At 40.7% G+C, this 21,655-nt stretch overlaps 1 protein-coding gene across 6 annotated transcripts in view; it reads left to right on the top strand.

Moving 5' to 3' along the window:
• ARHGAP6 (Rho GTPase activating protein 6) overlaps positions 1–13,439 on the top strand; it is a 312,914-nt gene extending 299,475 nt beyond the window's left edge. For all 6 annotated transcript variants that reach the window (XM_018913533.3, XM_018913529.3, XM_009089772.4 and 3 more), the window contains exons 10-13: positions 2,101–2,198; positions 8,267–8,526; positions 10,555–10,635; positions 11,370–13,439. In XM_018913533.3, coding sequence (XP_018769078.2) covers positions 2,101–2,198; positions 8,267–8,526; positions 10,555–10,635; positions 11,370–12,052 — 1,122 coding nt within the window. In that variant the 3' untranslated portion in view covers positions 12,053–13,439. The remainder of the gene's footprint in view (positions 1–2,100; positions 2,199–8,266; positions 8,527–10,554; positions 10,636–11,369) is intronic.
• Positions 13,440–21,655: the final 8,216 nt, after the last annotated feature.

Below are 21,655 nucleotides of genomic sequence, written 5' to 3'. Positions count from 1 at the left end.
GAAGGGTGGAGATTAGCAGCTTGTTCATGTATTTCATCTCTCAGTGTCCAAATCCAGCCCTGCTGCAAAGAAGTGCTACAGAGTGTATGAAATTTCATATTTTTACAGTTAGAGGCTGCTGTGGCCTTCCCACTGTGGAGGCAGGCACACACTGCCATTCTGTGCCACATCAGTGGCCAGGGACAGCACAAAGGAGACACTTCAAGGGTCCCTCCACCCTTCTGTGTGTCAACAGCTGTGACTCATGTAACACCCAGCCCCAAAATCTCAGAATATCTGGTACTCTGCTGGAGAACCCAGAGCCCTCTGATATGTCCCTGTATGTCCTCCAGAGCTGTTTTTTCACCAGCTTCCTTGGCTTCCCTTCTGTCCCAAATTTCCAGTTCTCATCCATCTACTTAAGTGCAATTACCAGTGAAACAATTAATTCTGTAATAGTTATGGTGACATCTTCCTGAGATACTGATATTGTAGTTCTCTATAAGTAAGTTTACAATTACATGCATATCAATTCTACACTTGCCAACTAAACTGAAGAAAATTGCTGCACAGGAGGAAGCCCCAGACCCAGTAGGTAGCTAGCAAGGAGACCATCAGTACAAATCTACTTACAGATTCATTCTGGTCAAATTCCTCTGAATCAGTAGAACCATTCAGTTTGGGTTTCAGAGAAGCTTTCTGTTGGAAATGAACTCCTGGTGGAACTTTTTCAGACTTTTTGTGATGGATTTATCATTTTTTTTTAGTAAGGCAAGATGTATTTTTATTTTCTGACTAAATTCAGTCGTTTCTTACAAAGTTATTTGATAAAAAGCTCAATAGTAAGTGACAGACAAAAATGTATGGATTTTTTTTAATATGAAACTTTATATGGAGTTGCTTCTAGTGCACAGAATGGCTGTCTAAATGCAGAAGTTATAGTACACCAGGTTTCTAAAAATTATATTCCTATTAAAAAAATTTGTTTAAAGACTAGTGTATCAGTGACCATCAGTAAGATATTTTTCCAGTTCAGAGACTGAAAACAATATTAAAAAAATGAGTATGTGGTTACACAAGTTTTTCATAGAGATTTTGGATCAGTTTGAATTAAATTATGCATATCTTTATTTATTTTTTAATTATTTCCTTATTTTAGGAAATATGCCTTTTATGTAACTGGACTCCCTAAATACCTCCCAAAATGGGATATTCCTCTGGGGAACGTGTTAGTAATTCTATTCCTATTTCCCAGGAAATGTCAGGGAGAACAAATGGTCCATGAAGTGTGACTTGAAGCTCAAGAGATTCAGGCTCTGACAGATTCAGGCTCTGACAGAAACAAATATTGTCCAGCTGATGGCCCCTTGCTGAGATTGTCTTGCACTGACTCCCATGTGTCTTGAGTGAACCTGGGCTGTTCTTGGATGGTTTCATCTGTTTCAGTGTTTTGAAGTTTGTGTTGAACGTTCCACTGTAATGCAGACAAAGCAGACAGATCCTCACTTGAAGATTGATAAGACTCATGTAAAGTGCAGTTGGAAACACAAAGTTTACTTGTCCAGCTTTTGGGGTGCTATTTCTGCTACCTGCCCAGGAGATGTTGCTGTATCCTGCAGCATCTGAAGCTGTCAAGGGTTTTGAAGGTTCATACCCATAGAAAGTGCAAAGAGAAAGTTAGCACATCAGAAGGCCAAACTCCAAAGAAGGTGACACAAATTCTGAATGAGGCTGTTGGTCAGAGTGGCTGGACAGGCAGAGATGGAGATTGGTAAATGTCCTCAGATCTTTGAAGGGAGGTGTAAAGTGAGTACCTTAAACTGGAGCTTTTGAGATTGTGATATATAAGTAATCCCACTGTTATTTCCAGATATAATAACCAACGGGATACCTACCAGTTATTCAATAGTAAACAGCATTGAACATTTTACAAAGTGATCTTCAGTCCTACTTCATCTGTTCTTACATGAAATTTCTCTTTTTAGTGAAAGCTTCTGAATATTTTATATACTTTCTGTAAATGTACTTGTTCTTGTTAATTTAGATTAAGCATAGCACCAAAATTAATGTATATGAAAGGATATTAGCCTCCAACTAAAGTATTCTTTTATGTCTTCATAGGTTTCCCCTGATTTACAGAATGAAGTGCTTATTAGCTTGTTAGAGACTGACCCAGACGTTGTAGACTATTTGCTGAGGAGGAAAGCTTCCCAGTCATCGTGAGTAATCTGTTTTTTCATCATCCCTTTTTCTTCTGGGAATTTCTATCTCCCACTGGAAGTGTCCAAAAGGTTCTGGTTTTCCACAGCTCTTCTGCACTGTCTACAGTGGAGTAGAAATATCCTCCCTATTACTCAGACTCTGCCAAAGAAATTATGACTCTTGTACAGCATTTTCTAAAGACAAAACTTGTTTCCCCGATTCAGAGGAAAGATTGTGTTCTGCTGCAGAGAACAGAATGACATGTACATAAAAATATTCAGTGCACTATTATCTGACAGGATGTTTTTTAGTCATCTGCTGGTTTGTGTCTTGGGTTTATTGTAGTCTTCAGTAACAGGAAGCATGTATTCCACTATCCTTGAAACACACCCTAGAGTGCCTTAACACCGTCACAGCGAGCTGCTTGACCACTCTGTCATTCTTTTCCTATCCTGTACATGTAGGACTTTGTGACAAAGCCAACTGCCACAACAGCAGCCCTATGAAGACTTTGGCTATTATTTAATTGTATGCTTTGTGAAGGATCTGAAGAGAAATAAAAAAATCACACTGGTCACTATAGCAGTTATGATACAGTACATATTCTTGTGTATGGTGTATATTTACCTGCACCCTTGTGCCTTAATGCTGTGAGTTTGTACATTCAGATTAACAGTATTCCTGGCTTTCTTATGGGCCCACACACTCATTGTCTTTGTTCTAGTGAATCCCAATATGGCAGACCCAAAAAAATCACAAAATTTGACAGACTTGCATTGAGTAGTTTTTAAGAGGGTTTCTAGACTCTAAACTCTCTGGGACATATTGGATTTTGTCTTCCTTTCTTTGTGGAAAGTGCCTAGTGCATTCAGAATATAATTAAAATTGAATGTGTTTAGTCAGCTATGATTTTTTTTCTCTCCCTCTTAACATTTTATATTTGGAGGTAATGTAATAGTGTGCCTGGCTTCAAAGGGAAAGGTATACAAGAAACAGTGTAACTAACACCTTCAGGAAACTTTAACTTCAGCTTTCTTTAACTATAAAATTTAGAAACAAAAATATGTGCAGTATATATTGAGTTGTAAAGGATTTTATTAGTTTGCTAACTTTACCACATGAAGTAGAAAATTATCACAGATCATCTGATTTGGGGTAATTTTCTCTGTGTGAAGTAATTTCAGCTAGTTTGTCTGATTGACAAGTAACCATGTGTAAATTTAGATCACAGTAAGTGCAGGATAGTTAGAGGTACATAAGCTGTCTTTTAGACTTGTTTCATGTTTGTCAGAAGCCAAGACTACAATTAGGACAGACACTACAAATCATATGACATAAGGTAGTGTGTTGAGACTTCTTCCTTTCAGCCCTTAGTTTGGAATGATCATATAATTTCTAACTCAGGCTAATAAAAACTTCATGGAGGATTTCACTGTCTGTGTAACAAAAAGACATCAAATTGTATCTCACATGTGACTACACATACCTAATGTGCATTAGTTAGTCACAAATCTTTGTGGATGCAACAGGTAATTGTTAGATCCTGATCCCTTAATTGACTTTTCCTCGAACTTCCTTACTCTTAGCCAGCAGGCACACCTACAGGAGAAAATGCAGCTTTTGTGAAAAGCTGGTCACAACTGACAAAAGGCATTTTGTAAGGAAATGTTCTGAAGCCAAACAGGAGCATATAGCTACAGCAGTACTAATTTATTGTGTTGTCAGTAATGGGCAGATGAAATATCACTGAGATGATAGGAAAAAATTACTGTCATTTTTTTACTACTTTGCTGTCATGTAAGTGATTTACTTTTAGTGTTGATGAGTTATCTTTTCACTGTGGTTGCAACTTCTTGGTTAAGATATTCCAGGCAATTAGAGAGAATGTTGCTTAGTGTTTTTGCTAGGAGTGTGATGCTCTTAAGAGATTAATGTATTTCACAACATAATCTCAATTTTGAGGCTACAAATGTGTTGCTTATTTTTCCTATAAGAAATGTGAGACAGCAGACAACAAGGAGATGTTTGTCTTGATTTCATAAAAATGAACCTCCAGAATGTATCTTTCATATTGGAAATTGCCTGGTCACATACTCAAAATACAAATGTGGATCTGTGGACAAAAAACTATATATTCTTGAGACAGTCTTCATCAGAAGAGCTAGTTGACTGCATAGAGTATAGAATCAACTTTGAGACTTTAATGTCACATTTACTGCTTTGGATGTCCTGTTCTGCAATTGCCCTCACATTTCTGCTCTTGCTGTCATTCTAAATGCTTTCTTGGCTCTGATCTAACACAGAAAACACAATCTCTTTTCCTCCCCAGAGGAGGAAAAATCAGATGTTCCTCATCTTTCAGTTCCCTTAAGAGCTAAGCATTGTGAACAGTGTGTCAGGGAATTTATGGAAGTTGTTCATGATAAAGTGCTAATTACAAATGGCAGCAATTGTGAAGTGTGCTTTTGTGGGTGACTTCCCAATTTTTTGTATATTGGCTTGATGACAATGGAATTTGGGTTTACAGCTGTAAGATGAAGCATCTTTAAACTAACAAAAAATAAAATCTATTTCTTATGGTTATTTAATGCTTATCATGGTTAGTATTTCTTTCAGAGTAAATAAGTTTCAAAGTTACAGCATTTTTGTATGCTTTTGGATTATGATAATGAGTTTTAATCATCCTGATCTGTGACACAAATATGAAGCCATACAGCAGGTCATACAGTATGTGTAAATGCAGTTTTTAAAGCTGCAGAGGCTCCTTGAAACATTGAGTCCTCTACCCTGTTACAGCAGCAGCCTCATCACAATCCCACAGAAATCTGCCTTGCTGGTAGCACCTGTGTTACTCAAATATGTGTGGAAATTAGTACTGTGTGCTGCCAAGACATCTCACTCCATATGATTTGCCTCTTGAAGGCGTAATTGTTTTCCCACTCAGAAGCTTTAAGTTGTAGCAGAAAAGGGTTTCTGCCAGAAACAGGAAGATATTTCCTGTTTTGATAACCTTGATGCTAGTAGAAAAAGTAAGAATATCCTCAGTAGGAGCAATTATTGTGATTAACACATTTCCAGTTCACCCATGCAACTGGACTCTGGTGGACAACATCAATTCATAGAAAGATGCCTGTTGTTTTGGAATCTGAAATTGTATTTTTTAATTCATGTGGCATAGGTTTCTTCTGCTGCTTTCAAATCTTTCCACTGGTACTTGGCCACTTTTAAAATCTTTTCATTACTATACTTCATAGTCCCTGAAAAATACTTTACCTGCCTTCCCATTCCTCACATTTGATTGCACATAATCATCTATTACTCTTTTTGGGGACAATAATCTGCTCTTCTCCATATAGTGCATATAGAGGAGTGGGTATCTTACACAGTATTTATGTTTGCCTTCCCATTCAGTTTCTCCCCAGTCAGTGGGTAGAGAATCTCACTGTCCAAGGGAAGAAAAATTTTGAATTGTAGTAAACATCTGTTTGCTAATGAACTCAAACAGTAAAGCAAACAGATGCAAAACTTTCATTTTAAGGCATTTGTGAGAATTCTTTCTTTATTTGCAAAGAAGCAAACCCAAGTCTTCTTGCAAGTTGTTTTATTTGGTTTGTGAAGTAAAGCTGCAAAGGTATGAGTTCAATTTCCTGCTTTTAAGTATTTAATCCATTTTGATGGTCTCTTGTAGTAAGATTTACAGAGTCCACATCAGTTCCTTTGATTTTTAAAGCTATTTTACCTGAACAAATTTGGAAGTGCTACCATATATGTATATAAAAAATAATATGGACTTACCAGCCAAAACTGTAAATCAGTTTAGAAACTTGAATGTTTGAATCTTTCCAAAGACTTGAAAGTTTCCATTCAGGTAAATTTTTAGCAGGAGCTCTGTCTTGAGAAGAGGTAGACTATAACAGATCATTCAAGGTAAGACATGAAATCAGTGTTTCACAAAGCTCAAGTTTATGTTCCCACATTTTTTCATTTCCATTTCCATTTCCCTTATTCCTTGTGTTACCTTGCCATGGCTAAGTGCTGGTTTACCTCTGTCTTCGCCCTGTGCAGCAGAGTTTTGATGGTTTTGATGCTGCAAAGATTTACATGCAATAAACCTTCCTGTTTGGATGACATTCAATCTAGAAGGCTGGAAGAAAGGACATTTGGTCATAAGAAACCTGCAGATACCAACATTTCTCCCCTTTTCTAAGAGGTCCTTCTAATTCTTCTGAAAATCCCAAGACATTGCTTAAATCTCATATCACTGCACAAGGGTTTTTAGGACTTAGGAGGACAGAAAGAAAGAAGCAAGTCCAAAAAATGAGAAAAAAGGTTTGTGATAGAATCATACATACTTACAAAACCTTAGTTCCTCAGTGTGTGTCTGTTTATAGATTAATATACATTGGATTTATGTTCAGATAAGAAATTTAGTTGAGAAGTTACATAATTGAGGCTTTTTCTTTTTTTAATGGTTCCCCAGCATTACAATGCTTCTCTGGGAAGCTTGTGAGAGAGCAACTTTGCCAAATGGCAGCTCTGTTTTTTGAGCTTGCCTGAGTTTAACTCCAGCAATGGTTTTGAGAGTTATTGAGGAATAGCATTATTTAATTAATTCCCAACACATTATGGTTGCTTTCATACTGGAAAAAAAAAAGGGGAATATTGAATAGCATAATAATCATGCTGCTGATTGTATATATTTTTCTTTTTGGGACATGCAATATGTTAATCAGCCAGGGAAAAAACAACAGCTTGAAAGTGGTGTTAAGTTTTGTCATTATTTTTGTATTAATATTTATTGTGCTGTGGTTGGCTTTGTATTTTCTTTATTTTCTTTCTTCAGTTTTATTTTATTTGTCTGGAAAGACAGTTACTGTTCCATAGTGAGAAATGAGTTTTGGCTGCTAACTATGTTCAAGCTGTCTTTGGATTTGACTATGAAGAGGGCTGACCATTTTCAGACATTTACAGGAATGAGCCTCTGTTGTATTACATTAAATTAGAACAGGTATTAATGAGAGGTCGCTTAAAGTGTTTGACTCAAGCAAAAAATAGGCATCTACAAAACAAAGGTGCAGAGAAATGAAAAATGAGTAATAGAAATACGAGTTAGCAATGAACAACAAGGAAAAAAATGTTATGTTTACTTACAGAGTAGTTCTACATGTTCTTTGTGGATATTCAGTGACTCACAGCCTGCCTCCTACCTGCATGGCAAACTCTGACAGTTAAAGAAATCTCCATCAATGTTCCCAGCACATTTCAAAAATTACTTTTCTCTCTGACCTTTGGCTGTACTTAGGTGGGAGTTGTGTTTGCCTTTTCTTGGCAGAATTAAAGGCAGTTCATGTTGTTGGGGGTGTGAAGGCGAAAAGGTAAAAGAAGTTGTAGAAGGTATCAGTGGAACCAGTTGTTTGATGTCCCAGTCATAAGTACAGTAAATACATCTGTTCATCCCCTGTAGAATATTTACCTTCTTATGTCTCTAGAAGAGGTTATCATTCTCATGGTTTGACAGGCAAGCTGGGTGCTTGATTTCTCTAGATAAAACTTCAGAATACAAGAATTTGTTTTAGCATACTGCTTAGCATCAAACTAATCTTCCCTATCATGCCTTCAGTTTTATTGTTGCCACAAGTTACATTGTCAAGGTAACATAAGGAATTTATTAACTGCTTAGTTCCCACTGGTTTCCCATACAGTTGTGTGGGTTTTTGTTGTTTTCTTTCTTGACAGCAACATCTTTTGATTTTGAGTGGCCTCTGCTGGCCACTTCATGGCAAAAGTTTTACTCACAGAAAATCCACCTCAGTAACTGTTTCTGAAGTGTTCTCATTTCAGCAGCTGTGACCATTCTCATGTGTTTGATTTTATCTGTATGATTGTAGAATCATAGGGTGGTTGGGTTGGAAGGGACCTTAAAAGTAACCTAGTTCCACATCCCCTGCCATGGGCAGGAACACCTTTCACTAGACCAGATTGTTCAGAGCCCCATCCATCCTGGCCTTGATGCCAAACTGCACCTGTAACTGTGAACATGAAGCATTCTTTTATTAACAATAGTTTGTCCATCAAAATTTCTCAGGAGCCCTGAGATGCTGCGGTCAGAAGGTTCCTACTCCACAGGAGAGAGACATTCTTCCACAGACTCCAACAAAGCTTCCAGTGGTGATGTCTCCCCTTATGACAACAACTCCCCGGTGCTGTCTGAGCGCTCGCTGGTGGCGATGCCAGAAGTTGCCCACAGCCCAGATAAGCTGTACAAGGTACCTGAGCAGTACACACTGGTTGGACACTTGCAAACTAAGCCAAAGGAGAATTCTTCTGCGTCACAGGCTGAAAAAGGTATGGTGCATCCTGATGGTGCTCCTCCTCCTCTTAGGTGACTGATGGATGGAGACTCCTGAAATAATTGAAAAGGGCCAGATTTGTATTATCAGCTGCCAGGATTTGAGGAGCAATAGTGTAAATAACCTTATAAAAATGATGACAGACCAATATCCTTTTTTTTTTTGTGTTGAGCCCAAAGGGTCTGTGCTGGGTCCTTGTCATTCGCTCAGCCAGCTGTCAGGCATGCTCATGGCATGGCACTTCTCAAAACTTGGAGATATTATTTAGGAAAATAGATCAATGTATGTTTAGTTTTTCAGCCTGTCTGTGACAGCATGGCAAAGTCTAGTCCTGATCTATGGGACCGTAATACCTGCAAGGTTATGGTTCAGGCTGTGGAAAAAGCTGAGATTTTAAGATTTCAGGCACAAACTTTTCTCCAGTTGTAAAGAATGCCCTCAACATCGTCTCACTGAAAAACATAGCTGAGCTGCACAGCTTTACATCTGCAACCAATTACACACTGAGCAATACTAGTGCAGGGATCCATTATTCCCATAGCTACCTGTGGAGTGCATACCTGAGTGATTTCGTTGGTAAAGAACTGTGATTTAAACTAATAGCTTACCAGCACTTTAACATGCTTTTCCTATAAAAATATATACATTTAAAAAAATGTCATCCATGAAATTTATACTTAGTGGTACTTTAGGAACTTTCAATACTTAGGGATGCACATAACTGTTTGGTAGTATTTTTAAAACCTCCTAATTTCAGATGTATTGCCTAGGCACTTAATTCCCTTTGGACTTGATGGGATTTAGATTAATATCTCAATTACCTGCATATAAATGCCAGTTGGAATTTATCTCCTGTATTCAACATCTAAAGCTCTGAACAGGTTTAAGAATTTGGTCAGATTTCTATTAAGTTATGAACAGGAAATTACATTAAGTTTTATTGTATTAACCATCTTTTGGATTTTAATATGCATCACAATGATACTGGACCAGGACAAATCAGGAAGTCCCTCTACTGACTAGTGAAATCAGAAAAAGGCATTAAATTGTTTATAACCCAACATTTTGTTAAATCTTTGTTCTGTGGCTGCGTTTCTGGGTAAGAGTGGCAGCTTCCTTGGTCTGATAGAGCATGCCTTATGGGGACCCCTGGGGCTGGGGCTGCCTGAGGGAGCTTTGACAGAAACTACCTTTTGTGGACCAAATCCTTCTGTTCTTGTGCAATTTCTCTGACTGCAGTAAGGCAGAGGACTTAAGGACTCAGCAAACTGGGGCACCCTGCCCATACAAATCTCACTGAATCCATTGCAGGATCTGATCTTGAAACAAGGAGCTGTGAGCAAATACACAGAATCATAAAATGTCAGGGGGTTGGAATGAACCATAAAGATCATCAGTCCCCCCCTCCATGGGCAGGGACACCTCCCATTAGGTCAGATTGCTCAAGGCCTTTACCAGCCTGGCCTTGGACTGCCAGGCTTGGGGCATCCAAAGCCTTCCTGGGCAACCTTTCCCAGTGCCTCACCACCCTCACAGTAAAAAAATTCTTCCTAGTATCTAACCTGAATTTCTCAACTTTCAATTTGCACCCATTACTCCTTGTCCTATCACCACAGTTCCTGATGGAGAGTCCCTTATTGGCTTCCCTGTTGGCCCTGTTCAGATACTGGAAGGCTGTTACAGATACTTACAAGGTCTCCATACAACTTTCTCTTCTCCAGGCTGAACAGCCCAAATTTTCTCAGCCTGTGTTTGTAGACAAGGTGCTCCAGTTCTCTTACCAGCTTCATTGCTCTCCTCTGGATTTTTTCCTCCACTTCCATGTCCTTCTGCTGGGGTCACCAGAACTGTACACAGTACTCCTGGTGGGGTCTCACAAATGAGATATTTGTGTTACGTACACAGGGAAGATGTCCCTGGATGTTAATGACTCTGATACATTACTGTTTTACTTGTGTATTTCTAAATAATGTCTTGAAGAGGATTAATTAATCATCTTTTCCCTGCTCTTACTGCTGTTTAGATGTTTCTGAAGATCATTTTGACATTTGGGGCACTTGGCATTCAACGCTGAAAAGTGGCTGCAAAGATCCAGTAATCACAGGTTGGTAATTTCTCAATTTTAAAGCCCAAATCTAGTGAAGAAAAAACCAATTCCTTGTTTTCAAGAAATCACAGTGAAACCAGTAGGAGAATTCACATTGTCCAGAGCTGGACTTTTGAAAGATGACTCTTAAGTAGGATACAGAGGAACACAGTGGTTATACTTCTCTGCATTCAGTGAAATAAAGAAAACAACAGCATTCCAAACTATCAAATATAATTTAAAAAGTCATATTAAAATTTCTTCAAGAAATACTTCTAAATTTTTCTAGGATTCATAGAATCATAGAACCATAAATTCATAAGGGTTGGAAGGGACCTTAAAGATCATCTAATCCTAACCCATTTCCCTTGAGCAGGGACACTTCCAACTAAACCGGTTTGTTCAGGGTCTTACCCAGCCCGACCTTGGACACTGGCTGGGGCATCCCCAGTGTCTCTGAGCAACCTGTTCCAGTGTTTAACCACCTTCACAGTAAAAATTTCTTTCTCATGTCTGACTTGAATTCCCCCTTTTTCAATTTGTACCCATTACTCCTTGTGCTATCACTACAGTTCCCGATGAAGAGTCCCTCTCTGGTTTCCCTGTCAGCCCCCTTCAGGTACCGAAAGGTTCTGTGAGGTTTCTGGGCAATCTTCTCTTCTGCCATGTGATACCAGGGGAAAGCAGTAGCTTGTGAAATGCCACACGAATGGTTCTGCAGGCTCATGTTGTGTTTCTGACTCCACCCCCAGGTTCTTACGGGAACATTTATGAGAGCAGCTCGCTGCGGCCCGGACAGTGCTCCCTCTCCCAGGGGAACCTCGCCGCGTGTTCCCCTCGCTGGCAGGGCAGCTCCTCGGACCTGGACGGCGGCAGGCAGGTGATGCGGAGGAGCCAGACGACAGCTGCCATTGCCGAGTGCCAGCTGCACCCCGCGGCGTCTCGGCTGTGCAGGGACCCCCAGAGGGAAGGCGGCTGCAGGAGTTCAGAGCTGTCCCACTCCAGGTCGGAGCAGCGCTTGACTTTGAGCAGTGCCGAGGACCTCAGTGAGCGCCACTCGAGCGCGGGCTGTCTGCAGAGCGCAGCCAAGCCCTCCTACAGGAAAGAGCGGCCACCGCCCCCCTACCCAGGCCCGGCAAAAACAAGCTCGAGTGTTTCTTCAACGCTGCACTCTTTGTGGAGACTTCAACGCCCAGAAAAGAGTTCGGGGCCGAGAGCAGCTGGAGGGCCACCGGGCAGAGCCCCTGAGCAGGCCTCCTCCAGGCAGGCCACCTCCGCCACGCTGGCGGGTCACAGCTATTCCACAGCACCTCACAGCCAGAACAGTAAAAGTGTCTCAGAGGCGGACTGGAATGAGTGGCAAAGGGAGAGGTGGCAGATTTGGGAGCTGTTATCGGCTGATAACCCTGATGCCCTCCCAGAAACCCTTGTATGATCTGACTCTGTGGAACTCGTACCCGTGCCTCCGTCTCACAGGAAAACAACGGTGACATTGGAAAATGGGGGGGGCTTGTTTGTTTTATACCAACTCAATTGCATATACTTTTTTAAAACTTCGTTCACTTTAATTTCTCAACGGCGCTGTCAAGCAGTTAATTTACAAATACAGTATGTTCCTGTTTTTCAGCAAGCTTTTGAGAAAATACAAGGTGAAAACTTTAGTGTAATAACTATGTATTCATATGCTGTGTATAAGATAAAACTGTTGCTTTGATGTTGCTAAAAATGTATTTATATATCTGCAGTTTTGATGATTGTATATTCTGTAATGGGTATTGTATGATAATCATGTTATGTTTTCATATACAGATGTCAATCAATTGTGACTGCTTTTTTAAAAAAATCACTGCACTTACATTACCATGATATGCATTGGAATTCTATAGAAAGTGCACAAGCTGGTTTCTGTGCTTATATATATATATTAAAAAAAAAAAAGCTGTTAAAGGGTATAAGTCGTACTTCTTTTCACTGCCTTTTGAAAAACACTAAAATAAAGTGGAACATGAAAAGCCATATATTTTATAAGGGTAGTAGTGAGCTTAGAAGGGGAAATACAAAATATTTTTTCTTATACATATATTTGCAAAAAACTTTAAAATTTGATACAAGATTATAAAAGTATTTTTTTAGGTTCTGATAGGAAGCATCTCAGAGAATCTAAGAACAACATTGTGCCTAAACCAAGGAAGTATGTAGTGCAAAGTCTGCCCTCCCAGTCTAAAGGAAAACCAATGTTATGTATGCAGGATATAATATATATATTTATAAATGTATGATTTTATGTATTGTTTTAAAACAATAAACTGGAATCCAAATTTTAGAAAACCAAACCTAATAAATTGAGATGCGTATCACTGAGAAAGAATATGGCTTTTCCTTTGAAAGAGCAAAGCTCCAGCATTAAGAAAGTTGGAGAAAAGAAAAAAATACAGACAGACACATGAAAGGGAGTGAAGTAGAGTTTCAGGAATGATCAGGACATTTGGAGAAGCTCACAACTGTGTTTCTATAAATACTGTGCCAAAGTCGGGGTCAGTCCCACTTCCCCGGTAGCTGTATGTTATGTTGTGTTAAATGTTGCTGTTTTGTACACGTTGCTTTTCAACTGCAGAGCCGTCTGTGGGCAGCGGGTGGCAATGTACTCCAGCGTTCCAGAGAAATTCCTTCTTAGCACTCCAGAAGGGAGAGTGTATCATAGCAAAAGAATTTTATAAAACATATTAGTCTTAATTTTAATGGAGTTGAAGACTTATTCGGTGATGTTGTCTTTAAGTTCTATCTTGTGTCCTAATGATGGAATAAAAAGCTAAGTAAAACAATGGGCATATTTTTTGCTCCCTTTTTTTTTTTTTTGAAGGTTGACAGGATATTGATGTGTTTTTTATTGCATTCTTGAATGTCTATACAAAAAAAAACATCCAGAAGGCACAGGAGCTTAAGGGCCACCTTCAAATGCAAATTAAATATACAAGATTCAAGGTTTTACTTTGGTTTGAGGCTTAAAATCCATCATATAAAGAGTCCTTCCCTTCAGATCTCCTTTTCACATTGTATCTCCATTTTCCCAGTAAAGTTGTAAGGTAAAAGCATAAAGCCAAGCAGACGGGGCAGGATTTGGCCTTTTGACTGTTGTAGCTCTTTTTATGCAGAATAAATAAAATTCTCCTCTGGTAGTTACAAGGCTTTTCCAAAAATCACCATGGTATGAGACTTGATAGGAAAACGTTCATGTGTCTCCCTTTGTTGCAGCAGCTCTGTGTCAATTTATTAAAACAAAAAAAGTCAGTCTACCCCAAATTAAAATTATTATGGAATATAAAGACAGACAAAAATGAGCTGTTACAATCTTCACTATTTGATCTTGCCTCAATATTATTCCAGCCTTGATACAGATTTGCTACAGGGAATTAGCTCCCCAGTAGTCCTCAAAACCAGTCATAGTGTAAATCTTGCTGCAGAAGATACTATATTCACTAGATGTCCATCTCTTCATTTCAAACCCTTCTAAAAACAGGAACACCTGCACCCTTTTTAGTGAAAGATGTCTGAGGATTACTCAGACATGAAGCCTCATGAAGAGAGATTGCTTTTTTCCACTCTCTCTCATTGTATGTACTTATATATATATCTGAGTATTACCATCTACATCGAGTTTATGCGACAAAAGATGAAAACAAAAGGCAAGACAAAAGACAAGACCACTGCTGGAGGACAGCCTTGTGTGCACACATTTCAATAGATTGTCATGTGGAAGAGATACAAAATAAATGCCAATAAATTAAAGTAACACTTGCAAGACTACATCATTCCTGTCATTTTCTTTTGAACAGGGCAGAGCAGAATTATCACAAGCAGGTTAAGAATGTAATTTTTAATTATAAGTCTTTCCAGGCTGAAATCAGTGACATAATTTTTATGTTTTTTTTTTTTTAAATATATGTTTTGTGAGAAAGGTAGCCATGAAATCTTGTTCCTAGTTTTATTTTGGGTGGTAGATCTGTGTGGGATATCCCATTTTAGATCTCTAAATGATCCTATGCTCTTGAATACACATGCTCTTGAATAGCCCTAAAACTCATTTTACAGGGAAAGTTTCCAGTGTGATGGTATCAAATAAAGCTTTTTTTCTGACTCTTTCCCTTGGGAAGAGGAGGGTTCCTGTTTTAGCACAGGGTTCATGGTCTCTTATCACACTGCTCATTAAAGCACAGGCTTTAATGAGGAGTGTGATAGAGAAGGCCCCCTCTGGAGGTCTTGAGGCCTCTAGGCAAACTCAATTTCCCTCCTATCACTTCTTATCACACCACAATCCTAGGTGGGCTGGTTTCACCTAGGATTTAAATAACCACTTTCCCCTCCTGGGCTGAATTCCCTCTCTCAGGAGGTGTCTCCCAGCTGGGAGGAGGGATGTGCTGCACTCACAGGTGAGCCCAGGAGAGATGGGATGTGGGTGCTCCAAGGACGGGGTCCTGAGACTTGCCCATGGGGCAGGGGCTGCACTTCTGCTGCAGGAACAAAAAATGCAAGGATTCAGTACAGCTCTAGGTACAAGCCAGATGTGAGGAACCTGTCAGCCAGGGGAGAAAAAAAATACAAACTTTAAAGCACTACTTTAAAGATTACTGTTGCTGCCATCTTTTAAAACAAGATGTGGTTGCACTGTTGTGTTGTGCATTCCTAGACCATGCTCCTCAGCTGAGGGGTCATTGCACCTTGTCCCTCTTCCCCAGGTTACTATCCCATCCCTTAGAGCAGCTCATGGAGTGGTGGGAGGAGTTCCAGGGCTTTTTGATCTGCCTCAATCTTGTCCTCAGCAAGGGACACATAACATTAGTGGCTCTCACAAGGGGTGGGCACAGGGAGGAGGAGTAGGGACAGGGTCAGAGATGTGGAGAGGAAAAGGGTGGGACTGGTTCCTCTGTCAGGTGCTCCAGGGAATCCTGTCAGGCGCTTGAGCAGCCTTGAGGCTTGCTGCCTCAACCTGCAGGCAGGAGCCCAGCCAAGAACTTGAGAGTGGCTCTGAGATACAAACCTGAGCCAATCCAGCTGCTGCCTTGGGGACATGAAATCTCAAGCACTCTGCTGTCTACATCGGGAGTCCAGGCTGCCAGCACAGATTGATGCCACTCAGAACTTCTCTGCTGTTTAAATTATGAGGTTCAGTGGACTGGAATATCTGTGGTGTGGGGAGGGAGGTGTTACCTGGGTTTTCACTGGTTTTGTTGTTACACAGGCATTAGTAGAGGTCAGAAATCTCAATTCCAGCCTTTCTGGAGCACCAGCTTGTCCTGCATTGCAGGGATCAGGGCCTTCTTTCTTCTCTGGGGAAGAGGATGTCTGAGCTTCATCTTGTTCCTTATCTCTGGCTCCCCCTCCCTTGTGTTTTGCATTAATTAAAAAAAAAAAAAGAAAAAAAAAAGAAAATAGTAGTTCCATTGTGCAATACTTAACCTTACAGAGCTGCAAAGCAGTCGAAATGGTTCTCAGTTGCATTAAAGAGTGTTTGTACATCAGTAAGTCCTTTTACATCACTGGGAACTGTAGAGCACTGCTGTGCTTTACAATTGTGGTAGGGGAAAGTGTCTGCAGCCATGCAGTGCTGCAGAGACCTCACAGCTATTCCAGGCATGTAGACACTCAGGCTGCTGGCTCATAAAATGCACCATCTCTGAGAATTGTGTTGATTCAATTTTTTTTTATGTGTGATTGGTTGGTTGGTTAGTTTTTTTTCAAGTTGGATTTCTTTATTCACTGGAAACTCTGTTCCCAGATGAAGTGAAAGTTTTTATGAACAGACTGTGACTTGATTAATTTGTTAGGTGATTTAAAAAAAGAATATATGATTTCTAGAAGTAACCTAATTTGGGCATTATAATATATAGAGGAAGGTGGTTTGTATTGATTCCCAAGTGGCACTGGCAAATGGAGACAGGCAGATAAAATCTTCCTTTTGAAAGATGGGTATTAATTGTCTTTCTTCTGCTTCTGAGAAAGTAAATGTTTTTGCCAGTGGAGTTTTAAGAGTCAGAGAGTAGAGTAGGAAGGAGGAAAGAGGATCCACTTCTCTCTTAAATTGCAGTTGGGAGGGCTGAAAACATGTGCAGGTGAGAGCAGTATCTCCAGCTGGGGGGTTGGAACACTCTCTGAGGGAGGACTTCAGCTCCAGACTCTCTGCACTCCTCTAATGATTATTCAAACTTCTAAATAAAAGAGAATAACTTTTAACAGTGTCTCTTTTGAACAAAAGGGACATGAATAGACACTTCAATCACCATTTCCTTTTGCTGAGTTTGCTCAATTCCATTTCCCTTTGTCTACTTCCAACCATAGCTATGGATTTAATAAAAAAAAATAAATATATAATGGGCCTGGGAAAAAAAAATTCTTTCTGCATCATCTTAATAGAAATCCAAATTCCTTTGAAAAAGGAGTATTGACCAAGCAAGGCATCCTTTAGTGTATGGAAACTTCAATCATTATGAAAAAAGACCACCTGACCCTGATTACTGTCTTCAACTTCACAGAGGTGAGGAAGAGAAGAGAAGAGAAGAGAAGAGAAGAGAAGAGAAGAGAGAAGGAAATTCAGACTGAAAAGCAGTATATCATGCAGAAAATAACAAATGCACATGGTAACCTGCCAAGCAGGGTTACTGAAGTAAAAACACACCATTCACTTGAGGACAAGAATCAAATGATCACTTTGGGGAGATGGAGTGTTGAATATGGAAGCAGCATCTGGCTTTTCTCCTAAAAAAAGGTTTAAAAGGGTGAAATGCTGAACAAACTCTTCCTTTCACCCACAGGCTATTTCTGTAGATCTGAACAGCACTAAAGGTTACCAGCTGTGCTTTTGCCCAGGGTGGTATTGACATTGTGTACTTGTGGCCTTATTTGTGATTGCAGGGAGAACTGGAGCCCTGAAAGAGCTCAGGGTTGCAAGAAGGGTCTTCTGAAATATTCCTAAAAAACCACAAAAAGCCCTGGCTCCAGTATTACGAGCCACTTTTCAGCCTGTGAAAAAAGAGAGCTCTGGAGTAGCAGCCTCATCCCACAGGGCCTTTCAGTGGGTGATTGTTATTTTGAAGGCACCTATTGCTTATAACTCTGACACTGGCAGGCAAGTGGTAGGACCCAGGGAGTTGGGAGGCTCCCCTGTCAAAGGAACAACAAAGGTAACTTAAGAAATAAGGAAAGAGAGATGGAGAGTTTGTAATGCAAAGTGAATGCTGTTTCCCCATGTCTGCCACTAACAGACAGGTTTCCGAGTCTTCAAGTTTTCCCATCCTTAAAGAGTCAAGATTTGTAGTTGGAGACATTGAGAAGTGGTGTGATGGAGTAGAGCAAGGTCCAGAGAGCCCAGCAGGTGTGATGAGGCCCTGCTCTCTTGCATGTCTTGTCCTCCATGGCACTGGGATAATTCTGTCTGATCCTGGTGCTAGTGAGAAGAGAGTGTGAGAATCTGTGTGAATTTAGAGCCTTGCTGCAATGGCAATTCTACACAAATGCAGGCACAGTCACACTGCCTTTTTTTCTGTTTTCTTTCTGCGTCTAGGGCTCCTTTATTCTGCCTTGTGCACTAGCCAAGACTGAAGTTATCTTCTCTATGTCCCTCCTGTCATCTGGTGATTTGAACAATACTCCTGGGATATACCAGGAATATTTAAACTCTGAGTATCTATCATGATCTCCCATCCTGTCACTGTCATATTTTCTGAAAAATTCCTTTGCCAGGATTTCTTCTCCTGGGAAGCTGAGAAGCCTCACAGAAAAATGAAAACAATAATTATCTGATTATCTTCTCCTGTGTTTTGCTGCTCTGGAATGTGATTTGGACATTGTTTACCAACTGGTCATTGTTTCATTGGTTTCATGTAAATTGTTTTAACTTAATGACTAATCACAGTCAAGCTGTGTCGGGGCTCTGGAAAGAGTCACGAGTTTTCATTATTATCCTTTAGTCTTCTGTAAGTATCCTTTCTGTATTCTTTAGTATAGTTTTAGTATCATTCTTTAATATAATATCATAAAATAATAAATTAGCCTTCTAAGAACATGGAGTTAGATTCATCTTTCCTCCCAACCCCAGGGGACCCTGAAAATACCACACCATCCCACTGGTTAGTGGGAGGGACCAAGGGCAGTGCAGCAGCTGCACAGCTCTCATCAATGGACCACACACAACTCTCAGGTCCTACCTTCCTCAAGGCTCTCCCACTGGGCTGAATTCTGGGGGGCAGAATTCAGAATTGTCTGTGTGTCTCTCCCACAGCCCATGATGACAGAGCTTAGCCAAGAAGCTGATGCCATCCCCCAGGGATAGGGAAGCACACCTGAAGTTGGTGCTACCCAGTACTTGGGTTCTATGTGGAAGTTTCTGTGCCCTAGGACCCTTGGATAGCTGCTCAGCACTGAAGATTAAGTTGCCTGAGCTGTTTTGCCTTGTGCAGGTAAGCCCTGAGAATCAGAGGTACTCTCACACCCTCCTGGGATGGGGCAGGGCAGTGCTCAGCTCCCTGCTGCAAGAGCTGTGCCTGTGGTGTGTGTCCTGTTTGTGGTTGCTGTGGGGGTCTTGGTTTTGTTTGGTGTTTCCTACACTTTCTGCTCCTTTGTCTCTGTGATCTTCGTATGCACAGGGAATGTAGGATCTGCCTTGTGTACTAAAGAGGGAGCAGAAACCTGCACTACCCTGTGAGGAGAGCTGTTCAGAGGATTTTTAGTTTAATATTCATTCTAGCCTCAGGCAATTTTCTACTCTGTGTTTTAAGGGAGTGGGCAGGGAGAACATGTAGTTGTTGTTTCCTCTGGTATCAAGGGATCAGCTCAAGGCCATGGATAAGGAGCGTCAGGGATGCAGATGGCAGTGGAAGAATAAAAGTAACCACAGGAGACTGGGAAGATAGAAAGCTCCACCCTCCTTTTTCTTAGAAAAGATTTTTTAAAAAGTCTTCCATGAACATTTTTCCTTCAAGCAAGTAAGAAATACCCTGTGTCAATTCTGATCAGCCAGTGGATTGAGACAGAACTGAGTAGAGCATAAGGCAAGGAAATAAATCTGGGCACCACATACAATAAAACCATTATATTAAGGTGTTGATGCCATGTTCTGCTGTACCAAAGCACATCAATCATAATGGTAAAATGTGGATAACCTCTGCCTAAATCTGGATATTTGCCACAGCATACAGAGTCCTTGAAAACTAAAAGAAATAGAATAAGATCAGAGTTTCCAGGTCATGATTTGTGTTTACAACAATAATAAGTACTATCCTCCCACTTATTTTTTTTCTTTTTTAAAAAAATACCTAATGTTTCTATCAGCTTGTGTAGTCACAGCAAGGAGGGCACTTCTCTGCAGCTCTGCATATTAGAAAAGGGCAGCAAACACTTCTCCATGCCCATTGTAGGGCTAGGTTTGGTCTCAATGTCAAAAGCCAAAAGCTGCCTCGTGCTGACCCTCAGGTTTGCATTTACCTCTGAAAAAACCTTAAAGAGTATCTTAGATGGGAGGGAGAGTGAAAAAGAAAACATGAACCACAGTCATGATGCTTTTGCCGCTTGGTGCACATCCACTTCACATCTTAGTAGACAGTTTGGTGGATTTGCCAGTCTCCTTGAGTGCTGTGGAGACAGCCCTCACTTGCAGGAAGCACCCCTCCACCTTCACTACATACTGTGAGGAGCACAACCAGCATCAGTGTCAGCTGTGCACAGCCCTGTGTGGCTGCAGCAGGAGCGATGCTGACCCTTCCACAGGGCCCTTGGGCTCCTTGCTGTCTCCACACCCTGGGTCTCCATTTCTCTGTGGCTCTGATCCCCTCCATAACACATCCCTCCCTACCTGAAGTTTTGTGCAGACAAGACTCTGTGCCAGGGGGTAGGTGGGCAAAAGTCCATGAGCCCCTGGATTTTTGCATCCTCAGCTCAGCTGCAGGCAGGATCTCAGAGTGGCCATGCACCATGCATCCAGCTCTCACTGCCAGCCCTGTGTGACCCTGTCAGATCCAGTGACCAGAGAAGCCTTTGTAGAGCAAGGATGAGATTATGCAGTAAGGATTAGCACCTTAGGACTTCTTACACTTGTTCCCAATCACCCAGCAGGGAATGTTGTTTATATGGCAGGCTTATGCAAACACACTAGCAGGGCAACTGGAGCAGACCTTTCTGCTCAGAAGGTTTATGCTCACTGCACAATTGTGTTAATGTAAACCCATTATATTGGCATCAACAAGAACCGTGCTGAATACCTTAATTCTTCCACCCAGCAAACAGGCTGCTGGGCTGAGTTCCTTGTGGCTGCAGCCAAAACCCTGCCAACCTTGTCCCCTGTGAGCTAGATGTTCAGTGAGGAGGGAGACAGGAAAAAAAGACTTTTCTTAAAATGTACCCATACAGGCCTTTCCTTTCAGCTTCATAGATTTATTCAGTAAACTTAGAAGTCACACAGCAAGACCAGCAGAAAACTCAAATATCTGTTGCATGTCAGAGCTTGTGGACCTTTTTTGTAAAGTGTGAGTTTTAGACCATGTTCCCACAAAGGGATTAAACAAAGAGTCTCATTGCCCAGCTGTCAGCCAGTCTGGGGGCTAAACTACTTTCATGTTTCCTGAACATAATACTCTGGTAGATACAGCAGAACAGACATAAAAAACTTTGTTTGTCAGATCTTTTCAAAGGGCATTAAGTTCTGTTTCAGTGTTTCCACTTGTTGCTGTCACATGTTTAACTCCAGGGCCACTCTGGAGTGAATAGTGAATGGTTGGGCTGCCAGAGAAAATCTGTTTGGGGATTCATGTTAGCAGGATGGCACTGCAAGGCAGAACAGACTCATGTAACACTGATCATTTCACCTGAAATGCCAGAAAGTATCATTTGGAGAACTGAGATTGCAGCTGTCAGAAGAGCCAGTATAAAACAAGTGTGTGTGCCGTGGCAGAAACAGCAGCAAGACCTTTGTGTGCTCTTCAGGCGGTGTCTGAAGTGCTTAATGGAATTACAAATGCAGTGTCCCAAGAAATGTCCTCATGGCTCACATCAA

Source organism: Serinus canaria, chromosome 1 (assembly GCF_022539315.1).
Source record: "Serinus canaria isolate serCan28SL12 chromosome 1, serCan2020, whole genome shotgun sequence".
NCBI classification, from domain to species: Eukaryota; Metazoa; Chordata; class Aves; order Passeriformes; family Fringillidae; genus Serinus; species Serinus canaria.
Note: the sequence above shows the minus strand (reverse complement) of the source record. Positions and strands in the feature narration are given on the sequence as shown.